Source organism: Cucumis melo, chromosome 1, assembly GCF_025177605.1.
Source record: "Cucumis melo cultivar AY chromosome 1, USDA_Cmelo_AY_1.0, whole genome shotgun sequence".
Taxonomy (NCBI): Eukaryota; Viridiplantae; Streptophyta; class Magnoliopsida; order Cucurbitales; family Cucurbitaceae; genus Cucumis; species Cucumis melo.
The window spans coordinates 13,523,514-13,545,741 of record NC_066857.1 but is presented as its reverse complement, the minus strand read 5'-3'; the positions used below and the strand labels follow the sequence as shown (position 1 = coordinate 13,545,741).

Sequence of the window (22,228 nt, the reverse complement as noted above, 5' to 3'; positions counted from 1 at the left end):
TCATACCTGAACTTACGACCATTATTTGCTTCTCTCCTGTAATCCATCTCCTGCATTCAATGTGATTTACGATTTACCTGTATTCAATCTTAACTTGAGAACAGTCATCCAACAAACTTCAAACTGAAAATCTAAAAACTACGTTTATGATGATTGGATGACGTATAATAATTTGTAAAGGAAAAATCTCCTTTTGTTATTTTGGCGAGTATTCACCAAAAATACAATCACAAGGATTCAAAGAATTATATCAGCCTCGGACATGGTTGACGGCAGAGATCTTTGAAATTAAGCTATAATTGCAAATTCTTGTTATCTGTGAAAGGATGACAAGTCTATGGAGTTCCCTAAAAGGATATCTTCCCTCACATCCGAGCAAGGAAGACTTCATTTAGAAAACTATTAATTTCATAAGAACTTCACAACTATTTGCAATTGCACTATACTAATTTGGTGGCCCCTCATCATCTTTAATGATAAAGTCAATTCCCTAATTTTTAAAGATAAAGTTAATCATCCACATTACCTACCTCTTATCTTCTGTGCACTATTTTAAACGACCTAGTTCTCTAGAAGAAGTACGGTTTAAATTAATTTTAAATTAGTTTGTGTTCAAATTATGAAACAGAATACATACCTTGAAAAGACTCGTAGCCCATTCATCAACAACTGCCTGCATATTAAAAGTAGTTATATAAATTATATGTGATGCGATTGTGGGTTGAACCCTTATAACAAAACTCACTTAGTCCTTAACTAAATTGAGGGAAGTGGTCATATTTGCATACACAGACTACACAGTTGAAGAACCAGAAGTGTTAGTTCACTTGATATGCTCTTTACACCGATGTTTAGGTTACCATACCTGGAGATCAGTATTTAACTTGGCCACCTTGCGAAATACAGCAGCTAGATACCGCAAGATCAAGATATCCAGCGCTATAGCAGCCTGAACTCCAGGCCTTTGGACTTTGACAGCAACAACTTGTCCGTTACGTCGAAGCCTTGCTTGATAAACCTATATTTTAGAGACTCAATACACTTGTCTAGCCTCGGGGAAAGTAATAGTTCAATATTATCATAAATTAATGAGAATTACTTTCCTAATTAATGAGAATTACTTTCATGATCTAGGAAAGTAATAATTTCTTATAATTTGCTTTGTCTCGATCGAAGTACTTTCCTAGATCATGAATGTATTACACCTAAAAACAACACAACCACAATGGAAGAAAAAAACCTGCCCAAGAGATGCTGCAGCAGTCGGCTCAGGTGATATCTCAGAGAAAAGCTCATCCAAAGGTATATTTAGCTCTTGTTCTATCGTATCAAAAGCAAGTTGAGATGAGAATGGAGCTATTTGGTCTTGTAAAAGTGAGAGTTCATCCAAATAAGAAGGTGGTATCAAATCCTGCAAAGTACATTAAATAAAATCTCACAAAAACATATAAAATATCTGAATAACGAAAGCTATTTGAAAATAAGTTCTATAAGATTATGTTTCTCACTCAGTTCACTCCATTGAGGTGCTAAAGACAGATGAATTTTTTCTGCTCTTGTTTCAATAATCAGCTTATTTATAAAGAGAAAACACAAGAAGAAGGTTCAAGTGGGAAAAATAATTCTTTCAATCTTTGTGGAGAAAATGTTCAAAATAGAACTTGAAAATTTGATCTACTGATCAGGATCCTGAAAGCATTTGAATAGAAAAATTCTAAACTCATTCGTAGAAGTTTTAACATCACAAATACCCCAAAGTATAGTGGAACAAACATCTCCAAGATGAACCCAAAGAATATCATATTTCGTACGAGCTTAGAACACTCTCTTGCAATGTCGTGAAGGTATAAAATCATACCAAGAATGAAAGAATAAAATATTCTTTTAGAAAAAGAAAATAGATCACAAGTGTTAAGTTTTCCAAAAATTAAAAACAAATATTACAAGAAAGAGCTTCCAAAACTTAAAAGTAGAAAATACAAGAAAATGCTCTTTCATAGAGAATCCAAAATCACAGATCCTCAAGCAAATAACTCATGCTTGCATCTGAACTTTGAACGAGCAGAAAAGCATCCAATTTTCCAAAATCAAAGTTAATGAGAATTACATAACCCCATTGTATTTCATGATGAAAGAAAAAATAGGAATGGGGACGATGATAAGACCCCCCCCCCCCCCCCCCACTTTGAAAAGAACAAGATAGTTTAAGGGTTGGATAGGCTCACGAGGAAGATGCCTTTGGCAGTTGGGTCTTTTTGTTGTATTTTGCGTTGAAAGGCAGAGGAAGATTTCCATATTCTCTGGCGTCGTGATTGTTTAAGTTGTTTTTAGAATCTTTTTCCAGACATTTAGGATCTTGTATGTTCTTTAAACAAAAGTGATATGATCAAGGAGTTCCTCCTCAATCTGCCTTTGAAAGGTCTTTTTTATGGTGCATTGGTGTGTAATCTAATCTTATCAGTTTTATGGTGCAAGTGAAATAGTAAAGTGTTTAAGGGAGTGAATATGGATCTTTTAGATGTTTTGCCTCGAATAGGGTATTACGGTCAAATCCTTAATCTATTAAGATTAGGATTAGTTTCTTTGGTTTGTTAGAATTAAAATTAGTTTCTTTTATTAATTAGAATTAGGATTAGTTTACTTTATTAATTAGGATTATGGTTCGTTTCTTTTTCAATTATAAATAGAATACTTGTATTCAAAACTTTTAAACATTAATAAACTTCTCTTGTTTGGTATACGTCAAATTGGTGTCAGAGGTGCCGTCTAGACCAACGTTGATTGCCACCAATGGAAGACTAGGAAACTCTTCTTGACGCCAATCACAAGAGGGAGCTTTGTAAGTTCTGCCCGTCGCCAAACAAGACGCATCTAATAAGGGGAACTCTTAAATTCCAAAAAATAAAATAATCAAGATTTTGCAAGAATGGACTATTACTGCTCAAAGAAGACGACAAAGAAAAAATATAACAGTTGGTATAGGCAAGAAAGTAAAATTTACTCCAAAAAGTAGTGTTGGAATTCTAATTCAAGTGATTCATAAGAAGAAATCCAACATAATAATGTTGCCCATGCTCGATTTTCTCAAAGAATTGCATTATTCGCATTTTGAATTTGATTATAGTGATTCTATCGAATCCAACAAAGATTCTAATGCAATTTGGAATGAAATAACAAGGATGGACAAATTAAATACAATGGTGTTAAAAAATATGAAGACAGATGGAACGTATCTTGATGAACCTTCCTTAACAAGGAGAGAAGATGAACGAAGAAGACTAATAGACCTCCAATATTATTTACATATAGTAGGAGAAAGAAGGAGAAGTCAACAGTTTCATATAGTTAATTCTAGTTAATGTATCTTTACAGTTTCTGTAATTTAATGTTATCTTTACGGTTGTTGAATCTTGTAGGTATTTAGGAAGGACAGAGTAGTTTTTAGGGGTTGGAAGGAGTTTGTGAGAGGGAGTAATCGGTTATTTTGGGGTGTAGGTTGTGTATCCTTGAGAGGAGGAGTACATAGTTGATTGTTCTAGCTTTCTCTTACTGTATTTTAGATGTTAAGAATGTTTTTCTGAATGGATATCTAGTAGAGGAGGTTTACATGAGCCCCCGCTGGGCTTTGAAGCCCAGTTTGGTTAGCAGGTTTGTAAACTCCAGAAATCCTTATATGGTCTGAAACAGTCACCCAGAGCATGGTTTGAAAAATTCACTACCTTTGTCAAGTCCCAAAAGTATAGTCGAGGACACTCTGATCATACTTTATTTACAAAAGTTTCCAAAACAGGGAAGATCGCAGTTCTGATAGTTTATGTGGATGACATCGTTTTGTCTGGAGATGATCAGGCAGAAATCAATCAACTTAAGTAGAGAATGGGTAATGAATTTGAAATCAAGGATTTTGAAAATCTAAAATATTTTCTTGGAATGGAGGTGGTCAGATCTAAAGAAAGCATCTCCTTGTCTCAAAGAAAATACACTCTTGATTTGCTAACCAAGACAAGTATGTTGAGATGTCGTCCGGCTGATACTCCTATTGAATTCAACTGTAAACTAGGAAACTCTGATGATCAAGTTTCAGTTGATAAAGAACAATACCAGCGCCTTACAGGTAAATTGATTTACTTATCCCATACTCGTCTTGATATTTCCTTTGTCGTAAGTGTTGTCAGCCAGTTTATGCAGGCTCCCCATGAGGAACACATGGAAGCTGTCAAAAGAATTCTGAGAGACTTAAAAACGACATCTAATAAAGGGTTGATGTTTAGAAAGACAAAGAGAAAGACCATTGAGGCATATACTGACTCGGACTGGGCAGGATCTGTTGTTGATAGAAAGTCTACCTCCGTTTATTGTACCTTTGTCTGGGACAATCTTGTAACTTGGAGGAGTAAGAAGCAAAGTGTTGTGGCCAGGAGCAGTGCTGAGGCTGAATATAGAGCTATGAGTTTCGGAATATGCGAGGAAATTTGGTTCGAGAAAGTCCTGTCTGATCTTCATCAGGAATGTGAGACTCCTTTGAAGCTCTTTTGTGATAATAAAGCCACTATTAGTATTGCTAACAACCCAGTTCAGCATGCTAGAACTAAACATGTTGAGATTGATCGACATTTCATCAAAGAAATACTTGACAGTGGGAGCATATGCATCCCGTACATCCCTCAAGCCGACAGGTTACTGATGTCCTCACCAAGGGGCTTCTTAGACCATTTGACTTTTGTGTTAGCAAGTTGGATCTCATTGATATTTACGTCCCAACTTGAGGGGGAGTGTTAAAATTAGTAGGCTTAGCCCATTGGAAGATTTTCCCTAAAATTCTTTCCTTTTTTACCTCTTTGTACTTTTCTATTTATTCTCTCTTGTACCTATTGTATTGTTATCAGAAAATAATAAAAAGAAAACTATCGTGGTTTTTCTCCCTCTACTCGGGTTTCCACGTAAATTTGTCTATTCTTTGTCTCTACTTTTAATAGGTTGAATTGATGGTGGAAGATTGGAAGATCAGTGATAGTTTCTTACCAATAGAATTGGGAGGTGTAGATGTGATTTTGGGAATGCAATGACTCCAATTACTAGGAGTGACTGAGATAGATCGAAAGAACTTGATCATGATATTCCAACATGAAGGCAGAACGGTGGTGATCAAAGGGGATCCTAGCTTGATGAAGGCCAATGCAAGCGTAAAATGTATGATGAGAACTTGGTACCCAAATGATCAAGGTATTTTGATTGCATGTAGAGCACTGGAAGGAAGTCTAACAATTGTAGTTTTGTACGATGAAAGGGAGGTACACTACAACAAAGGAGTGGGAGGTACTAATCAGCTGTAAGGGTCTCTTGCCTCACGGAGCCACGTGGGAGAACTTGAATGATTTTCACAAGCAATTTCCGGCGTTTCACCTTGAGGACAAGGTGGTTTGGAGGCGGGAAGTAATGATAGACCTCCGATATTATTTACATATAGTAGGAGCAAGAAGAAGGAGAAGTCAACAGTTTTGTATAGTTAATTCCAGTTAATGTATCTTTACAGTTTCTGTAATTTAGTGTTATCTTTACAGTTGTTGAGTCTTTCAGTTATTTAGGAAGGACAGGGTACTTTTTATTTAGGGGTTGAGAGGAGGTTGTGAGAGGGAGTGATCAGTTATTTTGGTGTGTAGGCTGTGTATCCTTGAGAGGAGTACAGAGTGGATTAATCTAGCTTTCTTACTATATTTTGTGTGTGTGGTTTCCAGATTGATAAACTATCAATCTTACTTTCGATCTGTATCTTCTTTTACCAAATTGAATAAAGAACAACTATACTAGTGTTCTATCAAAGACCTACCCAAATAGCAGCGGGAAGAAGTTTTAGAGAAAAAATCAGAGGCAATTGGAACTCACAGGAGAGGGATCACCTAGTTTTTAGAACTCCAAGATTACAAAAACCCATCCATGAGGTTTGAAGACTGAATTTTTTCCATCCAAAAGAGAAGGCGATAGGCCAATCCGAGTAGGAAGATGATATTTTCAGAAATATTATGACCAAGTCAAAGAAGAAAGACAAGAAGATCAAATCCACATACCTTCATTCAGTGGCTATTTGAACTTAGAAACTTTCCTCGACTGGATAAAGAATTGAGAGCTTTTTCATTTATATGAACACACCAAAAGACAAAAAAGTAAAATTAATTATCTTCACGTTGAAATCAAAGGTTTTGGTTTGGTAGAATCAAAATCAATTGAATAGAAAGTTGATGGACAAAAGTCCAATAAGAAATTGGCAACAAATATTGAAGATGATGAAAATCAGATTCTTACCACCAGATTATGAACAAATTCTTTATCAACAAAATCAGATAAATATGTGTAAGAATCAGATCGTGGCTGAGCTTACTAAGAGAATAGAAAAAAGGTCGCAAAAGCTGAGGGAAACCACATGAGAAAAACCTTTTAACAATTATCCACAAAGAAATACAGAAGCTAGAAAGCAATCTCAATTTGACAGCACTTCGGGGACAAAAATGAAGAAGATAAGTCAAGTAAAAGAAGTAAAATGTATGACGAAGAGCTCATTTTTGAAAAAAAAAAATTGAAGAAAAAGAAAAGGAAGCTATTTTCAAAATGGAGAAGGCGCAACAACCTAATTTGAAGGAAAAACAAGGAAACCCACACAAAATTACATTTGGGCACTTAATCAAAATTGCCGACAAGGCAAAGGTGACCGAAAATAAACACCTGACGAGAAAGGAAGTAGAAGATTGCGTGGCTGAAGAAGAAAATAGAGCAGAAATTAGCCTTGACCACAATTACCAAAAAAGACAACAAGAGAATCAACACCTATGTATGCAAAAAACGTGCAAGATTTACCAACAATCGTTCAAGAACAACTAAGATCAAGGTTATATCAAAATCTTTTTCCTCCATTCCTTGAGTCTCTGCATATATATTAACAACAAAGGACTTTTTTAACAACATGTTCATTCCGTTTCAAAAGACAAATCTTGGCTCGACTGTGCAATTTGGATGTTGTTGATATTAGTTTTCTAGAGTAGTTTCCGTTCAAGTGGCTTACCTTTTTACCTTCATTTTCGTTTTAAATCCCAAGAATGAGTTTTTTTAGGAAGGATAGAATGAGGTTAGTAGAGGAATATTGTATTATGGTCAAATCCTTGATTTATTAGGATTAGGATTAGTTTCTTTGATTTATTATGGATTAAATTAGTTTCTTTTAAGGATTAGAATTAGTTTCTTTCATTAATCAGGATTAGGATTAGTTTTTCTTTCAATTATAAATAGAGTACTTGTATTCAGAACTTTCAAACATTAATAAAATTCTCTTATTTGGTATACATCAGAACTACAAGAAGTGGAGGGCTTTGAAAACCTCAAATATGACATGCAATTTCATAGCGGCTTTGAATAAATAAATTCAAAAACTTACAGCTCGAGATGAGACAGCCTGAGCAATTTTGATGTATGCCTACAAATAAAGCCATGATACAAGTTGAGAAGAGTTAAAATGAAAGTATTCCAATAAGGGAAATACGAAATTAATTGAAGCTTAAGAAACAAAGTTATTGGTATATGGATAACGTGAAGAACATAAATTAATCAGACATTTGTACAGTAACTAAAAGTCAGAATTTGATTAAACAATTTTCCATGAAGTAATAACAAAAATAATGATAATAAAAATAAAAATAAAAATAAAGTTCAAAAGCCTTTCATCTGTACATAAACTAAGAAACTTCAAAAAGCGAAACAAAAAACAACAGGAAGGGGTTCCCTTGACTTTTCAAAAAGCAATGTATAGATTAAATCTAATTAGCTCACTACACCAGACAGTATTTTCCAGAACACACCACAAGAGAGACAAGAGAAAGAGGCCAAGCAGCAGGCAAAAGAAAGAAAGTCATGCAAGATGTTGATGATGATATCTTATTGAATGACTAATCGGATGATGCAACACATTGCCTAATACAGCATATATACACAAGAAATAGAAGCATACAACGAAAGTAAAACTTAGAGTTCAATATACAGGGGAATCTATAAATGGTAATATCCTCCCTCAAACTCAAGGTGGGAAGGTGGAAACCAACTTGAGTTTGTGAAGCATCTTAGTGAAGTGACCAAGTGACAATATCTTGTGAAGGTGTTAGTTGGTTGCACTATAGTGGAGATGGAACGTAAGTGGACAGTGTTGCCGAAAAGATGATGAACAAAATGTCAATCATATTCAATGGGCTAGGTACATTCACAGAAAACATCATAGTGAGCAATTTGAAGGACTGTGATTATCACAATGAAGTACAATAGCATACTATTACGAAACACCCATATCAATACGAAGCTAGTGAAACCCTAGTAGTTCAAAAGTAGCATCAGAAATGCACGATATGATATTCAGATTTATTGTCGAAGCAAAACAATGGTTTGTTCCTTACTTCTCTAACAGTTGAGAGAATCACCTAAGTGAAGCAGTAACCTCTGGTGGAACATCGATCAATGGGATCACTAACCTAATCAACATTAGAGTAGCCAAATAAAAAAAAGGACGACTGGGAAGAAAACTAAAGTCCACGACCAAGAGTGTCCCTCGGCATAACAAAAAATTGAAGTATAGTAGTAAAATGTATAGACCGAGGAGAATCTATGAATTGACTAACACAAGATAAACAGCACATGCAATATATGGGTGCGTCATAATGAAGTAAATAAGCCTATCAACCAGTTACCGATACTGTTAGATATTATTATAAAATTTGCCCACACCCACTAACTTAAGTTTTTGGGTTGAATTGGTGATTTAAGATGGTATCAGAGAAGGTTGCTGCAGGATGTCCTAGGTTCAAGCTCCTACATTATTGTTTCCCCCGATTTAATATTGATTTCTACTTGTTGGGTCTTTCTTCATAACTCAAGCGCACAAGTGAGAGAGGGTGTTAAATATTATATTAAATTTACCCTCACCCACCAACTTAAGTTTTTAAGTTGAATTGGTGTTTAAGAGATACAACCAAGTAGGTTCTTCGAGAAAAATACCATCGAAAGGAATCTGAGCAAACATTTGAATTTAATGATATTGATGTTGTGGCAGAGTAAGTAATATCAAGTCAAACCAAAGGATCATAAGAACATTTTGATTGGAAAAAATAGTGCCCATCTGAGCAAGATGAGACCTCAAGGTCAAGGAAATAACTGAGAGGTCCCAAATTTTTCATCTCAAAGTGTTTTCCAAGATAGCATTGTAAGTCAAATATAATCCGTTCATCACTTGTAGTAATCATATCACCAATATAAAGAAGGAGAATAACAATACTCTAAGGAGTCTAACATGTAAAAAGTGTTGAATTGTTGGGACTAGACGTAAACCCCAGTTAGGCTATGGAGCAACTGAATGTGGCAAACTAGACTTGTGTAGTTTGTTTTAGACCATATAAGGCTCATCGAAGAAGACATTTCCAAGGTGGAGGAGAAGTACTTGGTGGAGGTTGCATATACACCTCCTCAAATAAAGTACCATTAATAAACACATTTTTAGCATCCATGGGAAGAAGAGGGCACTATTTGGCAGCAGCTATAGCTAAGAGACTACAAATAGTTGTCATGTGAGCTATTGGCACAAATCTTTTCATAATCAATATCATATTCTTGATAATAATCTTTTTCCAACAATACAAGCTTTATACCATTCAATCATTCCATCAAAGTGGGTTTTGATCTTGTAAATCCACTTACCAGTGAAGATAGGTTGTTTGTTAGGGGCAGATGAATGTAATCTTTAAGTATGAGTCTTTTCTAAAGCCTGTAATTCCTCATTCATTGTTTGTTGCCAAAGTGGTTTAGTACTGCACACATGATAGGATGAAGGATCAACTAGAGAAACAATAATATAAAAACAATGATAGTCCTGGAGATTCGACAACTATCCCCACCGTTCCTCCTGCTCTCCTAGATTCATCAGCTATCTCCACTATTGCACTTGAACGCAACCTGTCACTTCAGATGGAGAAGTAAATCACAAGAAGGATTGGTGAAAAATGGTTGGGTAGTAAAGAGAGAGGCATGGAAGGAGGAGAGGCCAAAAAACATACACCAATACCATATCCAAGAAGGCAACATAGGCAAGCACATGGTTCTAACACTCATCAAATTGAAGGAGGAAAAAACAAGTACAACCAAAGACTTTTAGGTGGGTATAAGGGGAAGTACCAAAAAGGTGTTGAAAGAGAGAGATGTTCTGATGAACAAAGGATTGGAAGACTATTGATGACATAGACAGAGGTGAGAGTAGCTTTTCCCTAAAATTTCTCAAGGCGAGAGCAGAGAGAGACCACGAATAAAATCTAAAATGTGGCGATGTTTACGTTTTGCTCACCCATTTTGTTAGGCTATGTAGGGGCATGATAGTTGAACAATGATGCCCTACCGGGTGAGAAATGATCTCTATCCTCCCTAGCATTCTCTATGCAAAGAATTTCAAAGGTTCGAGAAAATTGTGTTCTAACCATATTGGCAAAGACAACGTAAACTTTAGATAGGGCAAAATAGTTTTTAAGTAAATATATCCAACTAAAACAAGAATAGTCATTGATAAATAGGACAAAATATCTATAGCCATTAACAGTAGAAGTAGGAGCAAGATCCCAAATATCAAAGAGTATCGGGCTAAAAGGTAAGGTGTATAACACGTGAAGAATATGGATTTGGGAAAGCCAATTCCTGTTGTTTCACAAGTTTACACAATCAAAGGAAGTAAATTTTGAAACATCGTTGATTGTTTAAATTTTCAATAAATATTAACATGCAGAGTTTCTCAAATGAAACATGGACCAAAACAAAGATGCCAATGTATATAGCAAAATCAGTGATACATTTGGAGACAGATGGATTAAAAGGGAGGTAAAGAGATATAAGCTCAAACAATCTTTCCAATTTACAACTCTTACCAACTATCCTTTCTGTAAGCGAACCCTAAACCTGACAACTAACAGAGGCATAGTTTTTTTTTTTATGAAAACAACTTTCATTGAGAAAAAACGAAAGAATACACAAACGTACAAAAACAGCAAGCCCACAAAAAAGAGAGATCCAACCATAAGAAGGGTCTCCAACTATGTAACAACGTGCCTAAAGAATAATTACAAAAGTTCTTTGAAATTGAAGCCCAAAGATAAACATGAAAAAAAAAATGAGGGACCAAACATACAAAGGCTCCCTCTCTCCAAACCCCTAAACACTCTCCTATTTCGCTCACCCACACAAGACAGGTTAAGAAACAAGATGAGAGGTTGGAGTTATCGAATGATGCTCTTAGTTAGGGTTTTAGTTGAATCTCCAGATATGCATTCGTGAGGGATGAAGATGAAGTCGCCAGAAGAACAGAAGAAGTATTTGCTACAGTGGTCATGATGAACAAAATCCAAGTATGGATACTTCAAAAAATCTAATTTACAGTTGAAAATGAAAGAACACTCTGAATATTCAATATGACGAGTGTGGAAGTCTGCCCTGATACCATAACAACTGAAAAAACAAGGTTCTACTCATTAATTTGGAAATTTAAGAAGTTCATAGATAAACACAATAATCCGGCTCTTTATACAAGAAGAGAACAAAATGAAGAATACGAAATACGTGACTAACCAACCTTCTAACTTGTAACTGAGCAACTTCTTAACCGACTTCTAAGTTTTAACCAAGCTTAACAAGCTAAAGACCATTTACTTAATAATCTTATTGAATGCATAATCGGATAATTATACACATTCCATAATACAGAACATATACCACACATGAAATAGAAGCATAAAAGGAAGGTAAGCATACAAAGGAAAGTCAAAATTAGAAGAGAAAGGGATAGAGCATCTCATAATTCTCTATATTTTGGTCAAAATTAGGTGAAACTAAGTTGTACTATAAATAAGATATTGGATTATGCAGAATAAATGCGGAAAGTGCGGTGAACAAACCGGCCCGAGCTCCACCAATATATTCCTAAGTTCAGCAGCTCTGACCTACAACAAAACCATCGAAATTACAAACCACAAGTCACACAGATATGCAGATTGAAATAACAAATGACTCCCAGCAAAAAAAGAAGAAAGAAATATCGATCTCACCTCGAACATGAGGTCGGACCGTTCCCTCAAATCATCGATAACCCGTAGACCAAACCATCGGCCAAAAGTAGAACCGACCTGAAAAAGTCTCCGAAGAACAAGAAGCGGCTTCCTCCGATAAATGGCGGCAATCTTGGAGACGCTGTATTCGGCCAAGGACTCGGCCTCGTAGGCGGTTAGATCGAAGAGGTACCCGGACTGCTGAGTGAAGGAATCAAGGGCGGTGGTTCTATTGGTGGCAAATGGGCGAAAGTGGGAGATCGGACGGGGGGAGAGAGTGGTAGGAAGATGAAACAGAGGAAGGCGTTTGGATTCAAAAATGGGGGGAAGTGAGGATGATGATGAAGGTGGAGAAGGAAGAGGTAGCATTTTTGTTGGAATTATGGAAATGGGTGAGGGAATTCAAACCCAATGCTTTGGGGTTCTTTTCTTTTGTGCCTTTCCAGTATGTGAAGAAGAAGAAGAAGAAGAAGAAGAAGAAGAAGAAGAAGAAGAAGGTAGAGAAGAAATATGGAGCGAAGAAGAAAGTAGAGAAGAAATATGGAGCGAGATTAGCGAGCTTCCTAACGGCTATATGGTGGTCCACGTGTCCATTTTCTGCTTTCCCTTTTATCTTCATCCTTCACTAAAAAATAATAATTAAGGAGATGATAATAGACCCTTTGCCCCATCCCAGCAGTCTCACCCACAAGAGAGTCCATTAGACGTTCTTCTACAAGTTCAAATATAATAAAGATTACTGGAAATTATTAGAGAAGTGTGAAAATTTCTGAGAAATAAAAATGAAATTGTAAATCATGAAAATAGTACCAAAAAATAAATGGATTGAATTCCCTATACCTTTGTTAAGTATGAATTCATTAGAGAATCGATGATAGTACCCAAATCTATGATGAACTTGATCACTGGAAGGGCCTTCAAAAGTCCTTTTTGGTGCCTCATTCAATACATTATACAACTCATCTAATTTTTAGGTAATTTTTACACTTTTAAAGCTAAGTTATTGTACTTTAAATTGATAAATATATTATATATAATATATATATAATTATTGTAAATAAAATTGTCGAGAAGATATACAAATAAAATTTTATATTCTATTAATGTTAGATATCTATCATTTTCTATCCATGTCATCTACAAATATTGATAAAAGTTTATAAGTGACTATCATTGTATATTATTGATAAAATTTACAATTTTATTATATTTTATAAATATTTTCAATAATTTTATCATTTACAATAATTTTTCAATATAAAAATTCTAAACATGAAATAAGTTAATAAATTAATTAGTTTATTTACATTCAACCAAACACATTAGTGAGTATTCTAATTAGATTTATAGTTTATCAAACAAATTTGAAAAAATTATTTAAGATAATTTAATTTTGTATTTGCTATCAAGAAATTCAAATGTGTTTTCATTTGATGCTTTGTTTTTAGAATTCCATTTCTGGATATGTTTAACAAACGAGCTCCATCCTAAGAGTAGTTTACTTTCTTATAACCAACTTATTGCACTTTATCTAGTGGTTACTTTCTTATATGTTTTTTTCTCAAATCATGTCGCACTAAAAATTATTACTTGCTTTTGTTATGTAAAGGGAAAAACCCATTTAGTCAGTAATTTTGTGTTCTTCAATATCTAAATAAAAAAAGAACGAGGAGGTGTTGGAATTGAAATCCTTTGAAATGTAATCCAATATTTAAGTTTGGATTTAGTATTTTGAGTCTGAAATGTTGAAATGTAATCCAATATTTAAGTTTGGATTTAGTATTTTGAGTCTGAAATGTAACATTTCGACAATGTATAATTAAACATTACTATCCATCATTCTCACGTTTATCTCCTCTATCTTTATTTTGCCCTTAATTTAACATGCATTCTAAAACTCCTCTAATTTCAATCCCAATATCATTCCAGCTCGACAAAGCAGAGGAAAGATAGACAAATGGCTGAGATTGGATGAGATTGGATATCCAGCAAGAACATAGTGTTTTGGAATTTCAAATGAAAATGAAGATCTAAACATGAATGGATTTTTTTCCGTATTATATATTTACTTATATCTTAAATGAGTTAAAATTACCATAGTATTTTCATATATATAATTACAGTTATGTGAACAAATCATCCACATAAACGATATATCATATGGAGTTCAATAAAAAAAAATTCAAAATTAATTAGACAAATGTTAGAAATATGATTTCTTATATTTATTAATTTGAAGTTTGATTTCACTTGCACCTATTATTGTTATTATTTGGTTGTTGGACAAGGAAAAATGGTAAAAAATAGAACATTTAACAAAATATTTGCCCTTTATTACCTATGAAAAATCGAGTATAATTAAATTTGTATTTTAGTGATTTTGTTCTAATTTGTCGATTTTGATTCCTTTGTTAAATTTATATTTAGGACAAATGATAGTCTATCAAACTTTAAGAACCAAACACTCATGTTTAAAAACTAAGGACAAAAAAGAGTAATCTTGAAAAAAGAAAGAAAGAATTTAACCGCAAAGAACCAACCCATGCAAATTTCCCGTAAAAGAAGCGATTTACGATATGGAAAAAGCAGATGCAGTTTCAAATAAGTAAACATTCAAATTGAACAAAGGGGAAAGGGTAGAGAAGCTATATATGATTCCAAATATTTCATTACAACTGAAACAACCACCAGAGGTTTCTCTTTTTTGGAACAAAATTTGTTGAAAAATAGAAACAAACACCAACTTCTAACATCCTTTCCTGCTTAGCTAAGTGGTAGGAAACAGTACCTGCATATATAGATCCGGGAGAATTCAAACTACTCGATGATCTCAATTCAACAAACAGCAACGAGTTCGAACTATGCACCATCACGAGCATCTCTGTACACTCCATGTAGTTGAGCTCATATTCATTATGATGACTGCTTCAACAATATGAAGATTTCATGGCTTGAAATTGCCTAGTAGGTCCCAGCATGAGATGGTGGTAAAAGATAACATAGATAACAAGTATAACTTTAATCATTGGTTAAATTCTAAAATCCATTTCCCCTTTTGACAAAAATTCCATAAATCCCCAACCTCAGATATTATTATTGTAAATGACATTGTATGAGGTCCACTTCTTGTCTCATCTCATGTTACCCTCTCGCAATACATCGATCATATTGTATATCCGCTTGTCTGCCTTCAACTGAATCTGCAGTAAACAATATTCAATTGTTCATGTAACCAAGAAACCAGCTCTATGATAAGATCCTGAGCTTGAGAATGTGCAACCACACACTAAAGTTTTTATTGTATTAGAAAAAAGGAAATTGCACTAGTAGTTGGTATAGCCTTCTGTCAGAAGCCCTATCTCTCTAAGTCTCACCCAGGTTGGTCATCTCCAAAAGTTTTCACCAACTCAGTATTTATTAATATTTCTAACAGTAATATTAATACTCTAAACTTCTACCAGTCTTTGCTTAAGAGGACTTAAACAATGTATTCCGCCTATTCTAAAAGGCTCGTATGAAGGTGCAAACTACCGAACTTCTAACCAAAGGCAGACCTTGATCATATTTCTTCTCTTCCCAACCAACAAGACAAGAGTAAGTTCGATAATTATTCAGTTTTTTATTTTCAAAGATTTTCTTTGATTTCTTACAATTTCTTTTTTCCCATGGTTTTCATCTTTCCCAAGTAAATACTTCGATTCCTAGACAAATTCCAAAAACAAAATCCTTCTTGTTTTTTCATATGAATAACCACACTTTCGTTCAGAAAAAACAAAGGAATGGATGGACATACCAAAAAGGGAAGCCTACAAAAAAGAGAAGACCACGTGAAAGACCTCCAATCAAGCAAACCAAAAGCTAAAAGAATAATTACAAACAAACTTCGCACAAAGAAATATGCAATCTAGTAAGGGTCCTAACATTCTTATTAAGCTATTTCCGATGCACATAAGTGTAATGAAATGCCTCAGATATTACTAATCGCCTTTAGAACATATAAAGTTATCTTATTTATAGTAAAGGCAGCGAGGGAAACCGGTTGAACATCATTTAGCCAAAAGTAAGCCAATTACGGGCTCCCAAACTTCCTATGCCTATACCCCAAAATCCACAGGTTTCAGAACCACTACCCAACCAAACCTAATTATTTTTTTCAGTTTTCAAAACTTTGTTTAGATTTTGCGAACACTCCTAAACAGTAGACAACAAAATAAGGAAACCAATTGGTGGAAATAGTTTTTAATGTTAATAGGCTTAATTTTCAAAAACTAAATGTTCCAACAAAGTCTATGATTGTATACCTTTAAATCCTTGATTACTGTTAAAAGACTGGAGAGTTAACTTTGCAGTGATAAGTATTCATTTGAGTATGCGGGGACCATTCTTTATAAATTTAGACGATTAGGTTTTGAGTTTCATTTGTTGAAACCAGCATTCCGTTCCAGCTGAACAGGTTCTCTTACTCTGTAAGTTACCAATTTTCTCAAGTCTCTAGTGCCATGTGGGTAAGGCTACAGATTCTCGATTTTGTTACAGGAAAATGGTGAACACTCCAAGTCAATGTCGTTACATGTCAATTCAGGATAACTAAGCCATACTACTGCCATACCATATGCTATCACGGACTAGATTCATGAACCAGTCATTAAAGTAGAAGAAAAAAACCAAATATTATCAAGTCCTCGAAGAAGAGAAATAATGTTCCGGACATTTTGTTGGGAAATAGCTGAAGGTCTAAATAAAAACCAAATATTACATTATTACTAAATCCTAAATGTAGATAAAATTTCTCAAACCAACATTTTGTCACGAAACCAACAGAAGAGCAATTTATTGAATAAAAGAATGCAAAAACCATAAAATTCCACATCTCTCCTGGACATGGACACGTCCTCTTTGTGTCAAGCGCCATATAAATTTCCACGTATAACCGAGCTCAGTGCACTTCCTACCTCATTTTAACTACCCAGCCCGAACATTTACTACATGCATTATGACACTACTTTCACATAGAACCATCGCCAAATATCAGACAAAGAAACTGGAAAGAATAAATAAAATAAGCAAGAAAGGGATAAGATGAAAGTGTTACTTTTTTGGCAAGGAAAAGAACGGCATCAACTGTGCCCTCCGCATAAATTGACCTACCACAAACATTATGCTGAAACTCAAAAGAAACTCTGCAAGGAAAACAAAACCTTCATTAAGTTTTTAAATATGTGGCAAAGTAATTAATAAAACATACAGATCCTTTGTTCATTAGGGAAGAGAGAGGGAGATGATATTACGTCTTGTCTGGTGATGTCAAATGATACATATGGAATGCGTGACCAGATAAATGCTCCTCTGGGACTCCCACCATTTCAATCTGTTGCTTGGGATCCCGGATCAATTTTATCTAAAAAAACAAAATTGTTAGGAACTCCTGAAGAGCCAGTAGTAAGCAAATTAATCCAAATTCAATTGACATCTATCATCTGGGATATAATTACATATTTAAAGGTGAAAAAAAGAAATATTCCTCTGCACACCTGATCCACATCAAAAGGGACACCTAATTTCTGGAAGCAAGAAATGACTGCTTTGGCAGTCCCAGATGCATCCACCTTGCTTGCTTGATGAGACTCCATCACCTAAAATTCTCATCCACCAGAAGAACATTTATGGGATGTAGTGAATCATTCAGCGTTGAGTTGTTGGAATAAAGGGTTAAGGAATTAATGTAGAATTACCACGCAATGTCTTTTGATAAGAAATGATATAGAAAAAGCAAATAAAAATTAAGGTTCACAGGAAAAATCCATTTGTTACAACATTCCAACAAAAAACGTCAGTGCTACCCAATTTTAGCGCACAAGCAGCAGGTATATATATTTTTGGCAACAAAACTCCACAGATCATTATTACTATTATCTCTCAGTCTTCTTTTCTTTCTTTTTCTTCTTCTTTTCTTATTTATTTATTTTCTTTTTGAGGATAAAATGTGCAAGAGTTGGAAGTTCATGCAGATATTATCCATATGGATTTGAACCCAAGAATAGCTGAACAAAAGTTCTTTATTAACATTTGTATTTGTTTACGCAGAATGAAACTTGGTAAGGGTAAGTAAGGCAAGTAGTCATCACACAATTCTGATCACTTTTAAATACCAAAAAAACGTAAAAGAAGAAAATAAATGCAAAACAATGCTTTCTCACAGTTGACTATATTAAATATTGATTTGTAGCAAATAAAAAAAATTGGAATAGACAAAGATGAAAGCCTCCAGATTCCCACTGATGCACTGCTAAACTACGAGTAAGACTTAAGAGATGGTGCCATTGACAGTTACCTCCAGAGAGTAACCAGAGAAGGCCCCAGGAAACTGCTCAGCCATTATTTCCATAGCTGCAAGGAAGGCAACGACCTATCAAGACCAAAACATAATCAGAAAATGAAAGAGGAGTTCCCATACTCTAGAATTAACAAGGATTTATTTGAAAATAATAGTATTGAATTACCTGCTTGCCCATTTGTGGGGAGATTACAGCATAAACCTTTGAGTCATCCACCGTTTTATACAACCGATCTCTATCTCCACCGGTTGTTCCCATCACAAAGGGAACTCCAACTTTGCAGTAAAGCTCTGCATTATCTGCAACATGAATATAGAGATACATTATTAAATGAAACTGACTCTGGACAAGGTAATCTAAGCTTGTTTGGACAAAGCAATGTGTTTTCCTTTTTCCCATTTAGCTACTACAGTTCAAAAGTCTATAAAACTAGCTTGAGGTATCTCCTTGTAGGCCTGTACTACTATAAATTGCAACCTTAAACAAAGATCAAAAACCACCAAAACAAACTGGTAAAAATATGCTTTGAGAACTTCAAACACCAAGAACTAAAACATAGAAGAAGCAATAACGAGGCGGAAAGGCATCACAAAAACTTCAATATCTGTTGCGAGTACACATTACTGTTTTGGGAATGCATTCCCGTTCAACTTGGATATGGTGATACCCCTCTTGACATATTAACTTTATCTTGTTGGACTTCAAAATAACTTTATGGCCAATTTTCCGATGAGATTTCAACCAGACATTTGATATCCTTGATTGTTCCACAGGATTTCACTTTTTAAAAACACAAGATACTATTATCCATAGAATTTTAAAACCTATCTGATAAGGGTTTTCTAATACCCTCCATACATGTAGGAACCTTACTTCTGAGAGATGAATAGTGAAAATATAACCTGATTAATTAATAAGGTAATCATTACTATTAATTTTAATTTATTATTAAACACGAATATATTATTAAACACAAAGATAATTAAATAAACATTAATTAATTGTTTCACAAATAGATGTTTTTAACTAAAAGAATTTTCATTAAGAAAAAAAATGGAAAGAATATACATGCATACAAAAAAAGAAGCCCACAAAAAAGGGAGCTTCCTCTACAAGGAGCTCCAACTATGAAAAATAGTTCCTATAGAATAGTTACAAAAGGTATTTGGAATTGAAGCCCACAAAAATATATGAAAAGGAACTTGGGAAAAAATCTCCTTAGGATCCCTATCCACTCCCTTAAACACCATACTAGCCCACTCAACTCACAAGACCCATAAGGTAGCACAGACCCCTGCGAGGGTCACTTTTTATGGTTAGCAGGGGTGTGCACAATGTTGTGGAATTCATGTGGTGAGTGGAATTGTAGGATTTCTAAAGGGCTATATAAGGATCCTGGAGAGGTTTAGTCTTACTTGCTTTCATGTTTTTTTTTTCTGGGTTTCAATTTTCAAAGACCTTTTGTAACTATTCTATAGCTGTATTTTGCATAATTGGAGACCCTTTCTTGTAGGGAGTGGTGGTGCTTTTTTTTGTGGGCTAGGTTTTTTGTATGCAGATGTATTCTTCCATACGTAGCTTGAACTGCGATGGCCACAATGCTACACTATTGCCATTTTTTTTCTCAATGAATGTCATTGTTTCTATCAAAAGGAAAAAAAAAAGGCTTGTACATGTAAAGGCTATCGTGATTAATTCGATTCACAATAACCCCCATCCCCCCCCCCCCCCAACCCAAAAGTAATGCCAATAAAATTTCCTACAAGTTATATGTCAAGGGTCATTATAAAAAAGTAGTAAAAAAATTAAACTTTTTGGGAAAATAGCAAACAGCAAGTCAAAAATGGCGTACAAGGTCATAAACTTTCAACTTGTAATATGTTAAAAGACTGTCGACCTTCACTATTTAAATTGTAAACAGATCAATGCATCTCAAGCATTGTCATTACCATTCACAGCAGAAGGCACAGTATAGTCCACCACGATCAAATTTGGATATTCATCAAAAACTGATGCAAGTACATTTTCCCTGTCTAAAGGGCCATGAACCAAAATATCCTTTCCAGATGCTTGTATAGTTTGTCCAGATTCCTCCAAGGAACCAAATGACACTGGCACAACATTGACGCCAGCAGAGTCAGCAGCTTTGATAACAGCCTGTCCCATCTTTCCAGAGCATCCATTTACCTAAGTACCAGGAAAGAAATGAAACACACATAAAACGCTCCAATAACTTCTAGCAATCTAGGCAACAAATAAGATAACAAGGGAAGTGAGTACCAACAATAAAAACTTTATCAAAATATCATTTCTTTCATTACATTTTAACTTTCAAATAACCAAATTTACCCTCCGTACCTTCTATCTTAAAATATCTTATATCAGTAGGAAAATTTTAAAGATTAAGTACAAGAACTAAATTTAGACATTTTGAAGTAAGTCCGAAATTACAAAAATGGTAGTTTAACTGAAGAGCTTTACAAGATACTTTCGAAATGATAAGAGGCGTCGTGAAAGTAAGCAGAGTTAATGTTAGAAAATAATTGTCAAGTATTTAGAAAAATCACCATTCAAAATTCATAGGGAAATATATTAAAACCATAATCCAGAAGGGAAACCAGAAATAAGCTAGGAAGGATGGCGAAACGACGAATACCATAATGGAGAGGTCTAGATTCTGAGAGGAAGAAGCAGATGATTGACGTTGTTGAAGTGGCGATGCTGCTGACATTGACGACATTGATCTCACACGGAAAAACCTGAGCGTCGGAGAAGCCACGGCTGCAGGGGAGAACGACGGCCGAAATGCCTGTGGAGATACACTGAGGGAAGGAAGCATCATGGGCGGCGAGAGAATGAACGGAGTACAGTGAAGAAACTAAGAAATGTTGGTAAGGCCAGGCGGCTGGGCAGTTCGGCAAAATGACATATCAATTTTTTCATTATTACTTATTAGGGTAAAATACCTTGTTTATTTTTTATTCTTTTTCATCTTGTGTTCGTTGTACAAATATACCCATGAACTTTAAAAATCATAAATTCTTCGTAAACTAAAATAGTCTAAATATAAATGCATACTATTATAATTCAAACTAAAATAATCTAAGATCAAATCTAATTTATTACAACTCAATTATAATAACTTAAAAATATACTAACACTTCTTATTCCAAACACTCTTTTTGGTTAAAAATGTTTAATAAACTTTTAAAAGATTAAAAAATACTTTTAACTAACGGTTAGGAGTTCAAAAATATTATTTTTATGTATTAAAAATATTCTTAAACTTTTAAGAGTTTCAAATATATCCGATAACATTAGAAAAAAAATTAAAAAGAAACTTTTATTATTATACGAGTAGAAGTTAGTCAGGTCTTGCTTTATCTTTTTTGGAAAATTGCCAAAAATATGTTAAAAAAGAGGGTTAAATGACTTTTGGGATAACTTTTCAAAAAGAAGAGTTTTAAGACAATTTAGGTGTGAATGGACAAAAATGCCCTTCATTAAATTTCTCTCCCTCTTTTTCTTTCCCTCGTTCGCTTTCCCTTCTCTTTCGCGTAGAACACCTGAATTAAAAAAAAATCCTTTTGTTGGCTTTTGAAATTTCCCGCTCTGCTCTTCGAAGATACTCTGATTGTTCGTCGACCCTCCAATGCATTTCGTCGCTTCTCCTTTTAGAACCATTCAATCAACTTTGAACGTTTTCTTATTTCAGTGAGTTTTATCTGTAACCCATTTTCAATATATTTGTTGTAAATGTTTGGTTTAGGTATTTGTTGTGAGTTT

At 34.5% G+C, this 22,228-nt stretch overlaps 2 protein-coding genes across 7 annotated transcripts in view; both read right to left on the bottom strand.

Moving 5' to 3' along the window:
• Positions 1 to 12,672, bottom strand: part of LOC103490147 (uncharacterized aarF domain-containing protein kinase At1g71810, chloroplastic) — a 32,374-nt gene extending 19,702 nt beyond the window's left edge. The window contains exons 1-7 of one of the 4 annotated variants that reach the window (XM_051089557.1): positions 12,108 to 12,672; positions 11,958 to 12,002; positions 7,424 to 7,462; positions 1,241 to 1,411; positions 866 to 1,018; positions 638 to 673; positions 7 to 50 (exon numbers count right to left, since the gene is read on the bottom strand). In XM_051089557.1, coding sequence (XP_050945514.1) covers positions 7 to 50; positions 638 to 673; positions 866 to 1,018; positions 1,241 to 1,411; positions 7,424 to 7,462; positions 11,958 to 12,002; positions 12,108 to 12,476 — 857 coding nt within the window. In that variant the 5' untranslated portion in view covers positions 12,477 to 12,672. The remainder of the gene's footprint in view (positions 1 to 6; positions 51 to 637; positions 674 to 865; positions 1,019 to 1,240; positions 1,412 to 7,423; positions 7,463 to 11,957; positions 12,003 to 12,107) is intronic. The other 3 variants (XM_008449527.3, XM_008449526.3, XM_008449525.3) reach the window with 3 other exon arrangements.
• A 2,053-nt stretch (positions 12,673 to 14,725) lies between these two features.
• On the bottom strand, positions 14,726 to 21,411 carry LOC103490146 (4-hydroxy-tetrahydrodipicolinate reductase 2, chloroplastic-like). 3 transcript variants are annotated; one of them, XM_008449524.3, is made up of 9 exons: positions 21,099 to 21,377; positions 20,392 to 20,629; positions 18,608 to 18,741; positions 18,439 to 18,513; positions 17,639 to 17,740; positions 17,396 to 17,505; positions 17,200 to 17,287; positions 15,190 to 15,307; positions 14,726 to 15,068 (listed from the first exon to the last, which is right to left on the bottom strand). In XM_008449524.3, exons 1-8 carry the CDS (start codon positions 21,282 to 21,284, stop codon positions 15,239 to 15,241), a joined length of 1,002 nt encoding a protein of 333 aa, XP_008447746.1. In that variant the 5' UTR covers positions 21,285 to 21,377; the 3' UTR covers positions 14,726 to 15,068; positions 15,190 to 15,238. The 3 variants fall into 3 exon arrangements, with proteins under 3 accessions (XP_008447746.1, XP_008447745.1, XP_050945499.1); XM_008449523.3 differs by having other exon boundaries at positions 14,726 to 15,307; positions 21,099 to 21,411; XM_051089542.1 differs by lacking the exons at positions 14,726 to 15,068; positions 15,190 to 15,307 and having other exon boundaries at positions 16,755 to 17,287; positions 21,099 to 21,378.
• Positions 21,412 to 22,228: the final 817 nt, after the last annotated feature.

Coding starts and splice junctions, on each gene's coding strand:
- LOC103490146 (XM_051089542.1), bottom strand. CDS start 21,284: ATGATGCTTCCTTCCCTCAGTGTATCTCCACAGGCATTTCGGCCGTCG. Junction 18,742..20,391: donor TGTGCCTTCTGCTGTGAATG/GTAATGACAATG, acceptor TTCATGTTGCAG/ATAATGCAGAGCTTTACTGC. Junction 17,288..17,395: donor TTGACATCACCAGACAAGAC/GTAATATCATCT, acceptor TTTTCCTTGCAG/AGTTTCTTTTGAGTTTCAGC.